General features: G+C 39.5%; 1 protein-coding gene across 5 annotated transcripts in view; it reads right to left on the minus strand.

Moving 5' to 3' along the window:
* The window catches only part of RYK (receptor like tyrosine kinase), a 94971-nt gene that overhangs the window by 41671 nt on the left and 33165 nt on the right, over window positions 1-20135 (minus strand). For 3 of the 5 annotated variants that reach the window (XM_027582786.1, XM_027582785.1, XM_027582787.2), the window contains exons 2-5: window positions 19206-19327; window positions 7885-7984; window positions 5981-6115; window positions 3557-3610 (exon numbers count right to left, since the gene is read on the minus strand). In XM_027582786.1, coding sequence (XP_027438587.1) covers window positions 3557-3610; window positions 5981-6115; window positions 7885-7984; window positions 19206-19327 — 411 coding nt within the window. Of the gene's footprint in view, window positions 1-3556; window positions 3611-5980; window positions 6116-7884; window positions 7985-19205; window positions 19328-19464; window positions 19526-20135 lie in introns of those variants that run through there. The other 2 variants (XM_027582788.1, XM_027582789.1) reach the window with 2 other exon arrangements.

A 20135-nucleotide genomic window follows, 5' to 3' on the forward strand; every position in this document is an offset into this window, starting at 1 on the left:
GTGACACCTAAAGTGGAAAGATCAGACATCTTTTTGCCAACCACTGACTCACAGAAGGAATATAAAACAAGAGTGACCCACACATTTAAAAAAAAAACAATAAACTTTTAGGCTTTTTCTCTTATGAGAGTAACAGATTATTTTGCTTATTTATTTTTAAAGATAAGGGCAGGGTAACAAGACCCCACTCATGAAATCATGTTCAACTTTCTATTATTCAAAACAGAGAGGGAAAGAGAAAGCAAACCTTGGCAATGGGGGAAATAACTCAAAGACACACACACACACACACACACACACACACACACACACACACGAACACACACACAAACTGAGGAAGAGATGCACAGAGACTGAGATGCATGTAATCTGAGCAAGCACAGGGAAGACAAATAGAAACAGAACTGGTATAACTAACGCATCAAGTAAGGTTTGATGATGAGTACTCACATCATAATTCTACTGAATAAAACGAGGAATCTGGGTTTTATCCTACATAAGATAGGAAATCGTTATTAAGCAAAGGAATGATACACACGATGAAACTTGGAAAAAAACCAAGCTGACTGCACGCTGTGTAAAGAATGCTTTGAGGAATGTGCAAGACAGGAGCAGGGTACAAGTCAGAAAGTTACTACAGTAGTCCAAAAAAGAGACAGCAGTGGTGTGGGCAAGAATACTACTGAAGATAAATTAATGGACAGGAAGCACAGTCAACAGACCTTGCTAATGAATGATACTGCGATAAAAAGAAAAAGAAGAATCAAAACTTTGGCTTAAAGAATTAGGTGGATAATGGTACCTTTACAAAGATTGGGGGGGAAAAGGCAGGTTGGGGGAAGAGAGAGAATCAAGAGTTTTGTTGTATCTAAGAGTACCCAGTATACATCTACATGGAGATGTCAAGTTGACAGAAATACAAATGTGGAGTTCTGGGGATAGGTAAGGGCAAAAGATAAAAGCTATAGCTTTCAAAAACTTCTAAGACTGCTTTCTAAAATTTAAACTGAATCAAGAAACAATAAGTCAGAACAGATTAGAGCAAAGAGACCAAATAGCTTCTAGGGCAGCTAGACTTTACACAGCCTGAATGAAGTCCTGACTTTCTTCAAGGATGCCACAGGCTGTTCAATCTTGGAAGGGGCAGAAAAAGGAGGTCCTAAAGGCTGGTGGTGCTTGCAGTACCTATCCAAGCACACACCAGGATAGAGAAGAGGACACTACTCTGTTGGGCAGATCCCCCCGAATGTATCCTGCTTATTTACCTCCAAATTCCAGGCTTGTGTATGCACTGTTCCCATTCCTTCACTTTGACATTTCACCTGCCACCACCTAGTCACCCTTCAAGTCTCACATGAGATGCCACTCTTCCTCAGGAAGCTGTCCCTCACTCCTTCAGAGATTATATGCCCCTCCGTAGGGTTCCCAAAGCACCTTGCACTTGCCTGATACAGCTTGCCACACTATGTTACTATCATTGCATTAGTGCCTTGTCCATCTCATCCACTACAGTATAAACCCTTAAGGGCAGGGTCTGTTTTGCTCAGTTTAATCATCTGCTTTAATGATACCACCTGGCACATCACAGACTTTCAATAGATGCTGAATGCATGGATAGAAAGGGAGGGAAGAAGAGAGGTACTGAAGAAAAGACAGCCAGAGACCAGGAATATGCAATATTCTAGTTTCTCTGTGTGAAATAACATCCTACTAGCATAAAAGAAATGGGTAAAGTCACCAGAATTTTCAAAGTAAATTTGGGGAGCAGTGATATTTTTTAAGATAGTTTTTCTTTCTTCTTAGAGATAAATCCAAATGAAATATTCTAAAAAAGCAGACAATGTATTATATTACTTTACCTTCAAAAAAGGTCTACTTTGGGGGGGCACCTGTCTGTGGCTCGGTCGGTAAAGTGTCTGACTTGGTTTTGGCTCGGGTCATGATCTCAGGGTCATGAGATCGAGCCTGGCATTGGGCTCTGTGCTGAGTGCAGAGTCTGCTTAAGACTCTCTCTCCCTCTGCCCTCCCCACCCCGCTTGCTCTCTAAAATAAACAAAATAAAATCTCTAAAAAAAAAAAAAATCTACTTTGGGATAGCTAGATACTCTTTGCCTCCTGAGGTGAGAAAAAGATAAAATAGGAAGCACATACTACCATCTATGAACTATTCTTGCCAAGAGTTGGTCCTAAATCTAATCATGTACAAAATCTAATTACCAGTTTACAGGAGAAAAAAAAGTATGTTAACACCACAAAAATGAAGATAGGAGAAATTCGATGGGATAAATACTCAATTTCATCAACAAAAAAGTGATATAAGGGGGGGGGGTGAGTGATTTCTGAGTAATATAAAATATCTGTCAACAAAATAGAGTGTGTGGACTTCATTTGGATCCTGATGTGGAGGCAAAACTATAAAAAGATATTTTTGAGACAATAAGGGAATTGTCTATTAGAATTTATTAAGGAATTATTGTTAATTTTGTTAAATGTAATAAATCAAATACAAGTGAATAGGTGTTGGGGGACTGTGGGTTATTTTTTAAATTACCTTTAAAAACAAAGATTTTATTTGTTTATTTGAGAGAGAGGGAGCACAAGCAGGGGGAGGGGCAGAGGGAGAAGCAGGCTCCCTGCTGAGCAAGCAGCCCAATGCGGGCTGAGATCATGACCTGAGCCGAAGGCAGACGCTTAACCAACTGAGCTACCCAGGTGTCCCTTAATTGCCGTTTTTTTTAAAGAAATCCATACTGGAATATTTATGGATGAAATGATATGATGCCTGAACTGTGCTTTAAAATATTCTACTCCTCCCCAACCACTTACCCATCCAGAAAAGGAGGAGGAAATCAATGGAACAACACTGGCAAAACGTTGATCATTACTGAAGTAGGGTAATGGTCACGTGCAGGTTCATCAGAGCATTCTCTCAACTTTTGCATATTTGAAATTCCTCCCCACCACAAATTTTTTCATCCTCTTAAGATAGTGCTATTAAAACTATCTCAGGAAGTGTAAGACTCAATATGTGTCCACATCAGAAAAGGAAAAAAGAAGTCTAAGTTATACCATCTAGACACAACCATTAACAAAAAATAAAGATCTACTTGGAGTTTCTGTTCTGTAGGTTTAAATACGTATCTTTAAGTATCCTTTAAGCTTGCATTTTCACCTGGATGAAATTAGCTGAGGGTTAACCCATCCAGGTCACTAGTCAGATTTTCTAACCTTCTGCTATTGAGATGAGGATCTTATACATGTTTTATGTTCATACTTTAATTATAACCATTTGAAATGATGTCATATAAATTCTTGCTTATAGATCATTTGCTATAAAATATGTATGAATTTTGCTTCACAAAAATGTCAATATTCTAATCATTTCCCCTGACTATATACCAATCTACAAAACATCAGTGAGGTAAATAGCAAGGCCTCACATATCTCTTGACAAACTGGACACTACAAGGCCTCTGAGCCTTATACAATCACATGCATTTGCAATCAGCCATTTTTCTTCCCTTGTGATGGAGAACAGTAACTCAGTAACACTTACAAATAGTTCTGCTAGTGTTTTTGTCCAAGGCTGAAGTTTTTACTTCTTCAAGTTCTGAATTTAAAAAAAGATAAAAAATGCTTTAGAAATTCTTCCTTTTCCATGAAAATCTTTAAATACTCTACATTTTCTGAGCTTTTCTCTAACATAGTTTTGTGTTCTTTTAGAACACTGCCTGAACTGAGGAAGTATTTGTTGCAAGACAATAAATGCTACATTACGATTCTGATAATCATCACTAGAGTCACCAATCCCTAATCTATGGGTGTTGCTTATAGATGCTCAATTAAAAGGGTTTCTGTGGTCAAGAAGTTTGGGGGGGACACATATTTTAACCTCCGTGGAGGTACATAATTCACATTAGCAGAGTATAAAGGGTCTAAGGAGTTCTTAAGTAATGAAATTTACCTGATCAAGCAGTCCCCACTCTCACATAAAAAAGGAACATTTTCTTGCCAGTAACACCCATTAACATTCGATATAGTACAGATACATTTTCTGTTGCAATTTTTTAAATGTAGTAGGGTAGAAAACCAGACAAACACATTAGGATCACATATTAAAGAGCCATGAACTGGATGATTGGGGTGGCCAGAAGTATAACGACCAAATGAAAAGGGGAGCACTATATTAAACTTAAGTCTAAAACAGAGTAGAAAATTACACCAACTGTATTTTAATGTTAATTTTCACATACATATTAAAGAAAATGGAGAAAGTATGGGATCATTCTGAATGTCGGCTGATCCTTAACCTCAGTGGCTACCAAGTGGTGGACTCCACTGATCACATCACATTTGGCCATCATCCTGCCTTTAGACATTAGGCGAAGAACCATGGTACAGTCACTTAGTCCCTCCCCTAAGGATCAGGAACCAGGCCTTCTATACTCCTCACTGATGGTGCAAGCTTAGGTGGTCTCTCTAGGGCCCAGTCTCCTCATATCAATTATATAATGACTAGAATGAACGAGAGAGACTCTAAAGTCCACTTTGGCTTGAAAATTACATGAAAGTAGGTACATAACTGAGTATATTAGAACTGAAAAATGTATCAAAACACTGAAGCTAAAAGGTGCTTGCTAACTTTCCATTTAAAAAATGTCCATTCCAATGCAGTAGAGCTTTCTTATTGGCATGTATCTGGACAGCAGCCGTTCTAATTCACTTGCTGACCTTAGGTACTTTCATAACACTCAGCACTAATTTCAAGTAGGAAATGTTTGAGAGAGAGAGTTTAACAATGGAGCTAAGAGCACGAGTTTGCGTCCAGCTGTACCACTTAGCTGTCTGACCTTGGCAAGTTAGTCAGATGCCCTGAGCCTCAGCTTCCTCCTGAGAAAATGGAGGTAATGAGAGACCCACTGCCTAGAGAGAACTGGGTTCAAGGGAAGTAAACCAGCTGTCAACAGCAGGCACTCAATAAGTTTAGAGGGTTTTATTTTCCCTATCTTAGATAGTAACCTAAGTGGCCATGCAAAGTTAGGTTACTTTACCTTAGTGCAAGTTAAAGTGAGCGGGTTGGACTAGATAACCTTTAAGGAGAAACTCTAAAATTCTTTCATCTACAGGGGCGCCTGGGTGGCTCAGTCGTTAGGCGCCTGCCTTCGGCTCAGGTCATGATCCCAGGGTCCTGGGATCGAGCCCCACACCGGGCTCCCTGCTCGGCGGGAAGCCTGCTTCTCCCTCTCCCACTCCCCCTGCTTGTGTTCCTTCTCTCACTGTGTCTCTCTCTGTCAAATAAATAAAATCTTTAAAAAATAATAATAAATAAATAAAAATAAATAAAATTCTTTCATCTACAGCCTACGTGCTAGGAATTCTCATAGCCACTGTAATTTCTTGAGTAACCGATTATTCAAAACCAAAGCTACTAACATCTATTAAGTACCCACTTAACATCTATTAAGTTTTGCATAAAACATGGTATTCTAAGATTTAGGTTTGATTCAATTAATCTAAGAGGAAAAAAAAAAGAACAACTTCTGAAACAGGTTATTATGCCCAGTTTACAAGTGAAAAAACTAAGACTTAGGGTAAGTGACTTGTCCCCATCTCAGGCCCAGTCCGTCTGGCCCCAGGCAATGCTTCTGCGCATTAGCACCTCTATGAGGAAAACACAGTGAACACTCAGTTACTCAGGGGCCCCTATCACAGTGAGGTGACCAGCCACTTGAGTACTATTTCACATCCCTAGTGGAAAATTAGCAATTCTGAGAAAAGATTTTGAGAACGCAGGGCCCAAGGGAGATTCCTGGCAACAAGCTACCTGGCGATTATCTCAGAATTTCATCTGTTAGTGCTCTTTCTTTTCGCACTTGCAACTATCAAGATTTGGTCACAAATCTGTAGAAAGATGACAAAATGTATTTATGACCTTATCACATCTATATAAAACACACACTCTGGTAAATAAATTCCTTACTTTTGTAGCACATTTTCCTTCGTTTAAAGTTTAAGACTGTAAAGTTTTTTGAAGAATTTACTGTCAAGTTGAGCTGCATTAGTATCATAACCTCAGAATCTACTTTGCCAGTACAGGAAAGCTCGACCCGAAACACTGTTTAAAGAGCAAAAAAGAAAAGATATTTTACTTTTCTAAAAATCAACATTAATACCTACTATTTTAGAATTCTTCATTTTTGTTGCATAAAACTAAAAATAATACATTTACATAATACTAAACAGAAATTTTCATAGAACTTACCTTCAGACTACATAGCTTTAGACATTAAGTATTTCTTCATTCATTATAGATATAAAAGTTAGCATTAAAGAGCAAGCTAAGACATAAAGGAAGAGATCATTATTTTCAACTTTTGCTCATGATTTTTAATAGATCACTTTGTCTCACAAGTCCTCTTATTATAATACAGTAAAGCTATAGAATAAGGCAAACCCTGCTACCTTACCAGTCACATCAGCAACAAAACAGCAATTACTTGATAAAAAGGAAAGACAATTTACCACCAAAATGCAATTATGTATTTCTTTTAATGAAGAGATTAAATATAAACCTGTAAACTGATAAACCTGATAAATTAATCAACTGAATTTAAAAAAAAACCCTTTAGAAACTGGCTTTAATCAATTACTGTAGCAACGAGATAACAGACTTTGGTGCAAATCATTTTTTTTTTCAATCTTTCAGTTTAAGATTCTTTTTCTACAAATTTAGAGTATCATTCTATCATCTGCATGAGCGTATAGAAAATATGGGCATTTCTGAATTTCTTTACTGCCCCATAAAAATGAGCAAGCCTCCCTATGCCTTCTTAAAGCTTAATGTATGTCACTAATAACAGATGAGACTGCCAGAAAGAGTTCCATGGTACTGCTATATTGTGGAAAGTACACGGCTTACACTTTGAAGTTTTAAGAAATTCACTTTGCTTTTCTTAAAATCTCACATCTTCAGGAGCCCTTCTCAAAAGGCTGGCTCAACAGTAGTTAAATTGGGGTATATATGACACTTAAATCATTTAGTCAGACATGTATCACATGACTGTCCTGTGCAGATGCAGTGCTAGGCACCAAGGGCAGATGGCTGAAAAAGACAGTTCCTGCCCTCAGGGTAGCCACAGGCCAGCAAGGAGAGACAAGCACAAAGAATTACAAGATAATGTGATCAGTTCAAAAACAGTCAAATTACAAGATCCTACAGAGTATGAAGAACAGAAGAAAGAGTTAAGACCTGGGGGGAGAAAGGAAGCAGAAAAAGGACAGTGGAGATTTTGAGTCTTGAAGAATATTTAGTATGAATGAGAGTTTAATAAGCAGAAAAGAGGAGAAGGGGGTTCCAAATACACAGACCGGCACATGCAAAGGCAAGGACGTCAAAACTGCACGTAGTACAGTGCCACTGGAATGCTGGGGCAAAACGCAGCAACAGGGCCAGACAGGCAGGTAGGGCAGAGGATATACAACAGCATACTGGCGGGAGAGTCTGCAATGTACTCAGTTGATGGGGGGTAGTGGGCCCGGATGGGCCTGATGTCATTTGGTCGGATATGAGTGTTCAGTGATGATCCATGCCACGGTGTGGGAATTTAGTCCAAGAGGAACAAGACCAGACACAGGAGGAAGCCAAGGCCAGCAATGCAGAAAAGGAGACAAGGAAGAAGTGAGCACAGACAGTTCTGGAAGGGATGGAAAAGGAATGGTTTAAAATACAGTGCAAATAATCAGGATTTTCAAAAATTACTTTTCAAAGTACTTATACATCTTAAGCCTATCAAGTAAGATACACTACACATCAATTATTAAACTGTTCTTCTTGGGATATGGGGGACACAATTGAAAACAGTATGTTAACTCTTTCAGGCTCACCTGATAAAGTGCGTGGAACTTCCCCCTGAGCAGAAATGTTGACCTGGGGCATGTCCATAGCCACAAAATTGTCTACTTGGAATCCCAGCTTATATTCAACCTGTAAAATGTAGAAACAAACAAACTGAATCTGTGGTAACAGAAAGGACACTAACAGTCTGACTTCACTGATTAGCTCATGAACTAGTAAATGCATGAGTCTTTCATATGTACAAATAATCTAGCTATAACAAAATCCAACTTGTCAGAAAGAGTCTCAGGAATTTTCAACTGGATAAAAAGTCAACCCAGTAAGCCACCCTCTATTTCATGTCTAGAACAGTACTACAACTCTCCTGTAAAATCTTCATTCTAGGATTCAGAAATCTTGCTGAGGACTACACAGCCACTGACAGAAAGGCCCTGGAGAGACAGATATGAAGAGCCAAGATGTTGAGATGTGTAATTTACAAACGACTGACTAGTCACCAATATCTTCTCTGATTGATAAATGCCAGGCTCTGAGGGCTTCCATGTGGCTGGTGGATGAAGGTCTGCTCTGCAGATCCACTCACTCCACAAGCAGATTACAAAGCATATCTCAAGAATATCTCTAGTCCAGCTTTCACCATAAAGAAAGTTTACGTTTGGAAGCCCATCTAATCTCTGAATCTATTTCTCAAGCAATTCAGTATACAGAAAGGAAAAGAGGTAATTACGAAGATATCATCAGAACACCAGTAACAATTATCAATATCTGGCCTACATAGGTGGCTTAACATAACCAAATAGCATCTGGGGCGCCTGGGTGGCTCAGTGGATTAAGCGTCTGCCTTCGGCTCAGGTCATGATCTCAGGGTCCTGGGGTCGAGCCCCCATCGGGCTCCTTGCTCAGCGGGGCGCCTGCTTCTCCCTCTGCCTCTACCTGCAGCTACCCCTGCTTGTGCCCTCTCTCTCAAATAAATAAATAAAATCTTAAAAAAAAACAAAAACAAAAACCAGCCAGCATCAACAAATACAGACCTATTGCTAAACTGATGGTCATGGAAGAAACAGCTCAAACTGCAAAACAACAGCTGAAATTCGGAACAGCTGCCACCTTCAAGACCTTTAATGAGGCCTTACATTTCACATTACTCTCTGTACACCCCGCTGGGGTCTTGGTAAGAATGGTACTCCTCTACCACTCAGTGGTCACAAGGGTGGTTTTGGTGAAGAGCTAGAATCGGCAGGAGCCAAGGAGCAATGGGTTGGGAAAAGAGTGGTAGAAGAGGTTTAGAAAACCATTCTTTAAGAAACTTAACCAGGAAAAAAGGAACCAGGTTGGGGGTTGGGGGGGGTACTGATTCTGAGGCTTTTCTTTCTTTAATGAGAGGTATTAAAATGTGTTTATATGCTAATGAAAAAAGCCAATAAAACGGGACATAATAAAGATGAAAAGAAAGAGGAAGAGAGTATCATCCTAGCTTATAAGGAAAGGGATTGGCTGGGGCAAATCTGTCTACCCATGGATAAGAAGCATTCATGCCAATGAATTTAACTCCCCCTATGAGTGGGTCTCTTTTCACACTTTCATACTTGAATGTCCCTGAACACTGTATGGATATACAAATATCAAACTATTACTTTGCAGTTAAGATACACATACAAACAATTGTTAAAGGCTGTATCTGGTAAGTGCCATGTTCACAACAAAGAAAATGTTCTTGCTGCTGGGTATCAGGGACTTACTGGTACCTTGAACTAGTCCGTACTCACGCTTACCTTAGCACACCACAATACTGTCACTGCCACCAGGGGGTGCTAGATAGCTAGCTACACCCTGGCAGCGTTTGGGCCAAGAAGCAGGCTTTTCAACAATACTGAGAATTCATTGCCTATATATCCCTATATCCATGCTATCTTTGAACAGGACAATACATGAAGGGCAAATGCAAAACAGAAATAAAGCAAGAACTGGACTGGAACCATGAGGCTCTGTGACCCTTACTTTTCGGAGTTTCAGTTTTTGTAAAATGAAGGTACTACAACACATTATGAGGATCAAATAGGATAATTAATACAACACGCTCTCAGGCTGGCACAGGTCTGCCCGATAAATGCAGACCCCAGTGGCATCAGCAGTCATTCCAGAGTAGCTACCCTACTGCCCCAATGAACTTCCCCACAAGCACAGCTTACTACTGACCCCAGAGATTCTGACACAAGCTCCCATGCTCTGCCAAGAACATTGCTGCAGCCCTTCTGTTCTGTCTTCCATCTTGGGACCCCCACTATTCTAAAACTGCCTCCTACACTCTTAGGCTTTTTACAATTGTCTTCCCCACTTTCTCCCGCAACCTGACTTTCCTCAGAAGTCATTTCTTCCCCTGTCTATCATTCAGTTCTTACAACACCTGATCATCAGGGCCCAGACAGTATTCTTTTAGGATCATTAGGTCCTTTCTAGACATTCTCCCCTCATGCAAAATCCCCTATATCCTGAAGTTCACAAATTCTACTCAAGATGGTTATTTCTCACACCATCAACATACATCAACAACAGACAAAAACTTTGCAGAGGCCTTTGCCCTTGGCTCACTTTGTCTCCTGCCATCTTCCTGGTCACTTCAATATTAAGTATTCAGCATTGCTACATAATAATTACTCCAGAACCACAACAAATGCACAAATCCCACCCAATCAAAGATCCCATCGCTATTTCTGATTCCTACAAAACCAGTTGTCTCCACCACCCTGATTCAGCCAACATTTATGAAGCACATTTGTAAGCCAAGGGCTGTGCTCAGAGCTGAATGCAATGGCCAATTCAGCTATTTCTCTCCTCTCCAGCCCAGCCAGTGACTTGGTTTCACCTTCCCAGAGCTTGTGCTCCAAAGACGACTTAACGACACAGTCATATTGGCACCCTCATACCTCAGAGGGCCACACCAGCACCCTGACAATCTCTGACTCTACAGTTGCCCAGCACTGCTGGAGGGAATCATATCCCCAGAGAGAAGGGTGCTTCTACACAAAGATGACCCTCCAGGCTCAGAACAGGCCCTTAATCCTGTCAGCAAGCCCTTCTTCACAACTCCTCTCCTTCCCTAGTCTACTCATTCCAAATGTCACAGGACCTCACCACTTCACCACCTGCTGCCCTCACTACCTCCTCACTCTTCAGACAATGTCGTCATCTCCTTCAGCTAACCCACAGGAACCTCCTGTCATTCTTATCAGCATGAGAAAGATCTGTTAGAGTACTCAACCTCTGTACTCTAGTCCCAAGGAGAGATATATCCTCCTCTCTAAATAATGAACTTTCTTCTCCTAGTATATTAGGTTCTAGTCCATTTCACCACTGATAGGATCTCGTATCATCCACTTGTCTCTCACTCTCTTATACCTTCAAGCTCCCCCATATGCCCAATTACCTACTATATATATATATATATATATATATATAAAATAATCTTCTCTCTCTCAAACTTAACAGATTCAAAGCCACATGTATGTTTCCCCACATATGCTGTCTCTTTTATTCTAGGTCTCAGTTATTGTAAGCAGAGGCACAGCTAACCAAGGACCAGAACTTCTAGGAAAGCAAAGAATAGCAAATAGGGTCAAAGGCCCTAACGGCAATGCAGAGGGCAGGGGACAAGATTAGCACCCGAGTATCTCAGAAAGGCAAGGGGGAGGGAAATGAGCTTGTGAGTGGGGCTGGGTAGAAGATTTGCGAAGGCTGACCCTTTGGCTAGAAAAGTAGCCTTGAGGAATAAGGAGTATAAAGCACAGAAGCCTGCCCCTCTGCTGGCTCCCTTTTTGAGGGACTATCTAAACATGCCAGGCATTCACAAGGCAGTTCTCTTCTCTCTCTGAAATCCTTAGGATATTAATTTTTAGATTGCAGTTTCTGGGGTCAGAGAACAAACTGCCAATTATCACTGTCCAATTTTCTTTACTTAGCAACGTATCAATCTATGTGGACTCTCACTTGCCCATGATCCTTTGAAGAAACAGATCCATCCTAAAGCTAACATTCATAATCTACTGGAACAAAGGAAATCTGAACAGCAGTTGTTTATCAGAAAAAAGAATGAGCCAAAATGTTTCAGAAAAGAAGCTAGAGAAAATGTAAATATTTGAATAAGCTAAAAAATAAACATTTTTGGTAATCTTCCCTTACTTGGAAACAAATGGCAATTGCAAATAGGCAGCTGATGAGTAAAGCCATTTCCTTCTGGAACACAGTACAGATTTAACGTGAATACATTTGCCTACAGCCATATAGCCTTTTAATTTCTCTGAATTTACCAGAAGTTCCGCCTTTTTCACAGAAATCCCACTCTGCAGGAGATACTGCCAGCTGGCCTGGGGCTGCTGTAGGAACTCTGGGCAAGCTCCCTGCAGACTCTCCTGACAAGGATGAAGATTTCCTGAAACCAGAGAACAGCTACAGAGTGGATGTAGTTGGGGGAGTATTCTGCTATATTTCAGTATATTTTTGCCTTCCAGCTGCCTAAAACGTCTACTGACACTTAACAGATGCAGTGGCATGCTTTTTTCCCAGATACTAGTGAATGTTCTGGAATACAGAAGAAACTATTTGTTAAAACCACCTAGTAGTCTTTGTTTTTGACCATGTGGTCTTGCGAAAGAGAAGAAATACCAGAGTTCTCATCCCACCTGCAAATGCAATTAACCAATGGTATTTAACAACCACTGACTAAGGCTATGTGACACAAATGTCAAGAATAGGATACAGCTTCAGTCTATGAGAAGACCACAGTCTGTCTGGCAAGACAAAACTACCAGGTAAACACTGAAAAGCAACACTATTAGCAAAAGCTTTGATGTATGAAAACTAATGTTAAAATATCTACAGTGTGAACAGATTATCTCAAGGAGAGCCTGGAGATCTTTGGAAGCAAATATTTTACCTCCTGGCACACCTTAAAAAGCAAGAACTGAGAATTTCTGATAAAGTGTTAGAGCTTAGGAGCTGTGGCCTTCCTCCAGAAATTTCATGATTGTATCCCTAGAGCCAACATGATCAGGTGAAGAACCCTCTGTGTCTTCTCAGGTGAAGAAGCCACATCTCTCTTACCCCCTTGTGTGACCTTCCCATTTCAAGTCACGTCTACCTCCTCTGTCTTCTGCTTCTACTACCTTAAGCAAGTCCCTTCCCAAATCTGGGTCTTAATTTTTTTTCTCATAACAACTGATCAATAAACCAAACTGTAACCATATAATGTATTTTTCAGTGATTTGAAAGAAAAAACATTCAACTCTATATGCAGTGACAGAGAAACTTTACCAGGATATGTTGTTCAGTGCTCTGCAAACTGCAGAAAGTATGCAGTATGTTACTTGTTAAAATACACACACACACACACACACACACACAAAGATGCTTATCTGTGTACCGACTACCTTTAGAATGGGAGACAGGAATCACATAACAGTGGTTGCCAATAGAAGGGCAACTTGGTGTCTAGATTGGTTAGGGATGGACTAGCAAAGTATAGAGGACTTATTTTTCACTGTATACCCCTTATGCCTTTTGAATTTTGTACCATATGCATACATTACTCAAAAGATGAATTTTTAAAATAAACAAAGTTCAATTACTCAACTGTGCCAAAATTACCAAAGAGATTATGACCTAAAATTGGAATTAGGGGTTGCAATGTAGTCAAAGCCTGAAACTGGATTAACACAAACATATTCCTTAGATTTTTATTATAAAATATTTTAAGATAGAAGATGATTACTTTCCCCTAAATTCTAAATCCTGTTACAGATGAACTTGTGAAATTAGTTTAGCTATATATTCAATCTATGAATTCCATTCGTGTCTTCAAATTTGTAACTTTACTCACAGTGAAATAGCTGACAAATCCCAGGTGGACAACTGGTGTCAAGTGTACCCAGCCTATGTTTCACATTTCTAGAAACAGGAAATTCACCATTCCTAATACATTCCAACTTTAAAAAGCTCTAACCACTAAAAAGATCCCTGTTTGTTGAGCTGTGCCCTGTGGCTTCGACCTGTGCATCTCTTCTGTGGTCAGTAAAAGAGCACCTGTAACTAAGTACCAGGTGCTATATACCAGGCAGAGGGAACACAGAGACAGATGAAAAGGAGTTCCTCCTTTGAAGTGCTTTGCATCTAGGAGGGAGACAGAAAAGAAGATCAACCATTACAATATTCTTAGAGTATGACAAGGGCTATGAAGGAGGAAAGAGAAGGGTGCTGTGGTACAGAAAGGAGCACTTGGCATAGCCAACCAAGAGGTGACACCAGGTCTGAGATTTATGAGATGAACAGGGGTTCAAAAGATAAAGAATGGAGGGTGCCTGGGTGGCTCAGCTGGTTAAGCGACTGCCTTCGGCTCAGGTCATGATCCTGGAGTCCCGGGATCGAGTCCCGCATCGGACTCCCTGCTCAGCGGTGGGTCTGCTTCTCCCTCGGACCCTCCCCCCTCTCATGCGCTCTCTCTCTCTCTCAAATAAATAAATAAAATCTTTAAAAAAAAAGAGAGAGAGATAAAGAATGGGGAAAGGGCATTTCTAGCAGTGCAAACAGCAGCAATGTAACAGAGTCCAAGGCATTCAAAAAATTGCCAAATAAAATGGCACTGAACAACTAGCTGAAGAGGAAGTAGAAAAGGCAGAAACAAGATCATAAAGGCTTCCTAAGAAATCAGAACTTTATTCTGGTGGCAACTGAGAGACCTGGAGTAGTTTTGGGGGGCAGAAGGTGGGGCGTGAGGTGCAGCAGCAGTGCAGCAAGAAGTCAGTCCAGAGGCAAGGAGACCAGTTAGAAAACTATTTCCATATCTTGTTAAGAAACAATGAAGGCCCAAACTACAGATGGGGCATCAGGTCCAGAAAGACGTAGGAGATGAATTTAAGGTATAATTATGAGAGATAATCAACTGGACTTGGTAGGTGTAGAAGTATACCCCACCCTCTATGATTCTGGCTAGATGTGTAAATAGGTGGTGTTGCCCTCCAACAAGTCAGGGAACTTCTTTCTGCCTTACCAGGAATATCATACCAGCAATAGTAGCTCAAATGTGCACTGATGATGGTATTTAAAACCTGCCACAGAAGTAGTTTAGAAATTATTCATAAAGAATTGAGAAGGACCACAGAGCTATACCAGGGTGCCTCCTGACCCAAACTGTGCCCAGGCAAGTACAAATATATATATTCATCTGAACCCTTTCAAATATGTATATTCATCTGAACACTTTCCTCTCTCTACTGAGCCCTTTCCACTCCAACTTCCTCCTGTGGCAGGCTCCTAAAATTCCTCAGACATCCACTATCGGCAATATCAGATCCCTGAAACTCACTCCAAATAAAAACATCCAATGTATGTGTATTTTTAAAAAGTAAAGGTTAAGAGAAGGTTTAATTCTGTTCAATTACAACTGCCACATGCCACACTGCAAGTCACTTTTATTCACAAGTCACTACCCATATAATTGCCCAGGAACCACTGGCATGATCTATCATCATTTTTTCCTAAATGGGCCCAGAAATAATCACACCCTATTCAAGGTCAATAGAATAGTAGATTCTCTATTTCATTACATTTTTCACTACTTCAAAATATATGTATTATTTGGTTTTATATTCATCAACATTAACAGTAGGAAAAGTAACAAAGGATTAAGTATCAATTTCTTGGAGAATATAAGAAGCTTCTCTGCCTGAAAGATGTTCAGAGAACACTGGATCTCAGAGTAGCAAGGGAACTTAAAATTCAAGACCAGCTACTCCACAAATGCTTGAGTTCCCATTCCTTCTACAATACTCCCACCTAATATTTACCGAATATGGATCTGACCTCTTCCAGTGAGAGGGAACATACGAATCTCTTTGACAGCACTGGCTAAAAAGTAAAAATTAATTCTAAACACAGATGCAGAAACTAGCGGTTGAAAGCATGATAAAGAATAGAATTTTTAAAATATAATTTCACAAAATCTCCCCACAATTACTTACTCATTATAAAGGAGAAAACTTCACAGTGGAGAAACCTAGTGAACTGAGTGAGCAGAGATCACCAGTAATGTGGTAAGCTGACATCATGTGCACTGTAAAGGACAGCTTTTTTGTGGTGTTCCTAGCAAAGAGACATTCCTGAATCTAATCACGAGGAAACCTCAGACAACTCAAATTGAGGGACCTTGTGTTTCAAAAATGTCAAGGTCAAAACATACGAAAAGGGGCCAAAGAAATGTTCCAGATTAATAGCGGACTAAAGGTACATCAACCAACTGCATGCATGATACTGAATCAAATAAAAAAAGAACTATAAAGAAGATCATCAGGATAAGTGATGAAATGTGAATACTATACATTAGATAACAGTATTGTATCAATGTTAAGTTTCTGATTTTGATCACTGTACTCTGGTTATGTAAAGAATGCTCTTATTCTTAGAACATATAAATTGATGTACTTAAGGCTAAAGACAGGATGCTTGCAATTCATTTCATACAGTTCAGGAAAAAAAGTGTGTGTGCCTGAGGGTGGGGAGAAAGAATGAATGATAAAGTAAGCAAATGAAGCAAACCAGTAATAATCAGTGAATCTGGGTAAAGGATATAGGAGAATTCTTTGTCCTATTCTTGTAATTTTTATGTTGGAACTTATATCAAAATTAAAAGTTACCCCCACCCCTAAATAATGTCACATAATGTTATATAAGAATACTGGAAGATGTGTTAGCGCAGTTTCTTTGAAGAGTTCAGGTGCCTACTCATTGAAACTGACATATCCCAGATTAAAATGTCTCATGTGAACCTTTTCTGAATCATCTGTATCTTCTGGCACTTCAGCATATCCAGGTTACCATTTACTAAATGTTCTTAATTGTTTCACATGAATTTTCTCTCTTGACCTCTGTTTTTGCAGTTTTTACCCTAAAGATGAATCCACCACTAAAAAAGCAGGCCCATATTTGGATACCCCAAGGCAACACTGTTGGACAGCTGAGGTGCTGCAGACAACAAGGCACATGTTTTACCCAGAATCCAAGCTAAGTCAAATTTATTCGCATTACTGCAGCTGTATTTTAATGCCTATATGTATATGTGCATATAATGTTTCTGCAATGTATGCTTGAGTGTGTGTGTATATATATATATACACACATATATATATATGTGTATATATATATATATATATATAAATGATCCTTGACACCGGTTTGAACTGCACAAGACCATTTACATGGATTTTTTTTTTTATAGTATAATACCGTAAATGGATTTTCACTTTCTTATGATTTTCTTAACATCTTCTTTTCTCTAGCTTACTTTATTCTAAGAATTACAGTATAAAGTGTATATAACATATAAAATATGTGTTAATTGACCATAAGTGATTAAGTGCGGGGGAGTCAGAAGTTATTCATAAATTTTTGACTACAGGGGGGCATCAGTATCCCGTAACACCCATGTTATTCAAGGGTCAACTGTAATAATAATATGAATATATGGATAGTTATATAATCATTTCTACTCATCTGGTTAGCAAACAACTATACTTAAAATATTTAGTGTTAATAAATGAATTGAAGAAATAAGCACCCCTATTCACTTTGCAAGGAATGCTGGTTCATTGCTACCATCTTGGGAGAGGGAAGGGAGAAATAATTTGGCAATATCAACCAAAATTTTAAGCATGCACACTCTGACCCTGCCATTTCACTACTTGGTGATAACTTACTACTCAAAAATAATTCCACAAGTGCACAAAAATTTCTCAACGCATGTATACAGACACACATATATACCTACATACACATACACATACATACATACATACATACAGTTACACATTCGCACACGTTTTTTGTTTCTATATTCATCAATAACAAAGGTAGAAACATCAACAAAAGATGAACTACCAACTGTTTTCCCTATCCCTGTACCATGGATTTTGCCTGCCAGATGAAGTGAAGGAAACTATCTCTAACAGTGAAAGGAAGCATTGTTTGAAATAGTGAAATGCTATCAAAAATCCATGAGTCAATGAGGCCCTTAAGAAATAATCATATATCCATATAATATCATGCTATAAAGCCATTAAAGAGAACGAGTTAAATCTACAAGTAGAGAAATGGGAAGATGCCAAAGTACAGTATTAGTAAGGGGAAAAATATTGTACAATATAGGTATGATAAAATCCCCTTTTTGTTTAAAAAGATTTTTAAAAAATGAGTTTGAAATATACCAAACTATAAACAATGATTACTTTGGGGTGTAGATCTACAAAGTCTCAATAGTTGTAAAAACAATTCTATTAATACTTGAATTTTCCTAATATTCTTTACTGTTTTCTAAGTAGATAAAAAGATCTATGTTAAAGTCATCAAATTTAAACGACTTTGCCACAAATATCAGGACATGCACCACTTTATAATACTTAAAAAAAAAACTCGAAGAGATTTTAGTAGCAAAACCATTTTTATTTCCCAAATAAAATCCTATTGTTTATTATAATGCTAATAAAAGAAATTAAAGTTGATTGGGGGAGGTGGGCTCTACCCTCAGCCCCCACTCTTTGACCCATGAGAAAACTTACCATGTTCACGGAGTCAGAGAAAATGTGAAGAATTTAGCAACAAGTAAGCCAGGCAGAAGGTCCCTTACTATTAAAGGAGCTTAGCCTCAGCACACATGGGTGCCTGCATCTGTTGTATCCCACTTTTACCATTTCTCTATAAATGGCAGACCTGTATCCGTTATTTCACACATGTCCAAAACACCTATCTCACTTCCCCATCCTCTACTGCTATCAGTTCACAGTAACAGCAGTCATTAGCAGGTCCAACTGTTCCCTCTTCCAACTAGATCTGCATCCCTGCTTGAAAAGCCTGAAAGGACGTTAAGTGTTCTGTCATTAGCTAGTCACATAAATGATGGCTACCTTCATTTTAAAGGACTTGAGAAAGTCTAACAGAATAGGCTAAAGAGGGGCGCCTGGGTGGCTCAGTCAGGTAAGCATCGGCCTTCGGCTCTGGTCATGATCCCAGGGTCCTGGGATAGAGCCCCACATCAGGCTCCCTGCTCAGCAGGGAGTCTGCTTCTCCCTCTCCTGCCACTCCCCCTGTTGTGCTCTCTCTCTGCCAAATAAATAAATAAAATCTTTAACAAAGAAAAAAAAAATAGGCTAAAGATTTAAAACATAAATCTGAAAAGACCCAGTACTGCTACAGCCCACCACCCACAGACCCTTTTATACAGACGGCAGCCCATCCCTCAGATACAGCCCTTGCATTGGCCTCTGGGCCTGAGTGGTCCTGTCTTGGCATCTCTGGTTGACCCTTCTCTTACCTTGGACTTTGCATGCCAAGTGAAGTGCAGGAAATTTGTCTCACTGGGTACTAACAGGTTAAAGGATAGAGCATAGTGACTAATAAGGTCATTTCTCACATAATAAAGTTCTGCATCAAGACCTAGGAGAAAAAAAAAGAGAAAAAAAGAATTAAACACCTAAAATGCACTCAAAATCATTAACCATCAGTATTTCAAATACTTTAGTAAGAATGAAAATAATATGGATGTACAAGTGTACATCATAAATGTCTCTTACATATGCTGTCTAATGAAGCAGGTAGGACACTGGGCTTCACTATCATCAATGAAGAAGAAGAACCTGGGACTCAAAACAATTAAGTAAATATCCAACTAAACAGAGGTGTGCTAGATCCAGAACTCTGGGAGCCACTGTCTTCTGAGGATGAACGTGACTTCCTTTTGGACACAGTCCTTCTCAAGAGTAATGTCGACAAACGAGAGTCCCTTCTCCCACCAAAACTGATGGAGATTTAGGAAGAGAGATTAAAAATAGAAGGGAGAAAGATATGTAGTTTTGTGAAAACATGAGTTTGAGCCACGGCCTCAAGACCCCAGCCAGAGATGATCTCCCCTTCCTCATGGGCAAAGACATCCTGGCCGCTTGCTCTGACAGCATTTACCATCATACACTCACACTAGTAGCCACAGCAACACATGTCCTCTCCCTCACCTTATACAACAAGGTGGAGAACACCAGATTTCTCCTCATATTCTCAGGACACTTCTCTGCACAAAGCAGACGCTCAGGAAACACCTGTTAAACAAGTCAGTTCTACAGATAAAGCAGAAATAACTGAGATACCTGAGAAATGCTGGAGAAGCAACTCCCAAATTTTACTCACTCCCATATCACCTTTTCCATCAGGGCCACATCCAACCTCCAACACATACCACATTCTCCAATTC

This window comes from Zalophus californianus, chromosome 1, assembly GCF_009762305.2.
Source record: "Zalophus californianus isolate mZalCal1 chromosome 1, mZalCal1.pri.v2, whole genome shotgun sequence".
Lineage (NCBI taxonomy): Eukaryota > Metazoa > Chordata > Mammalia > Carnivora > Otariidae > Zalophus > Zalophus californianus.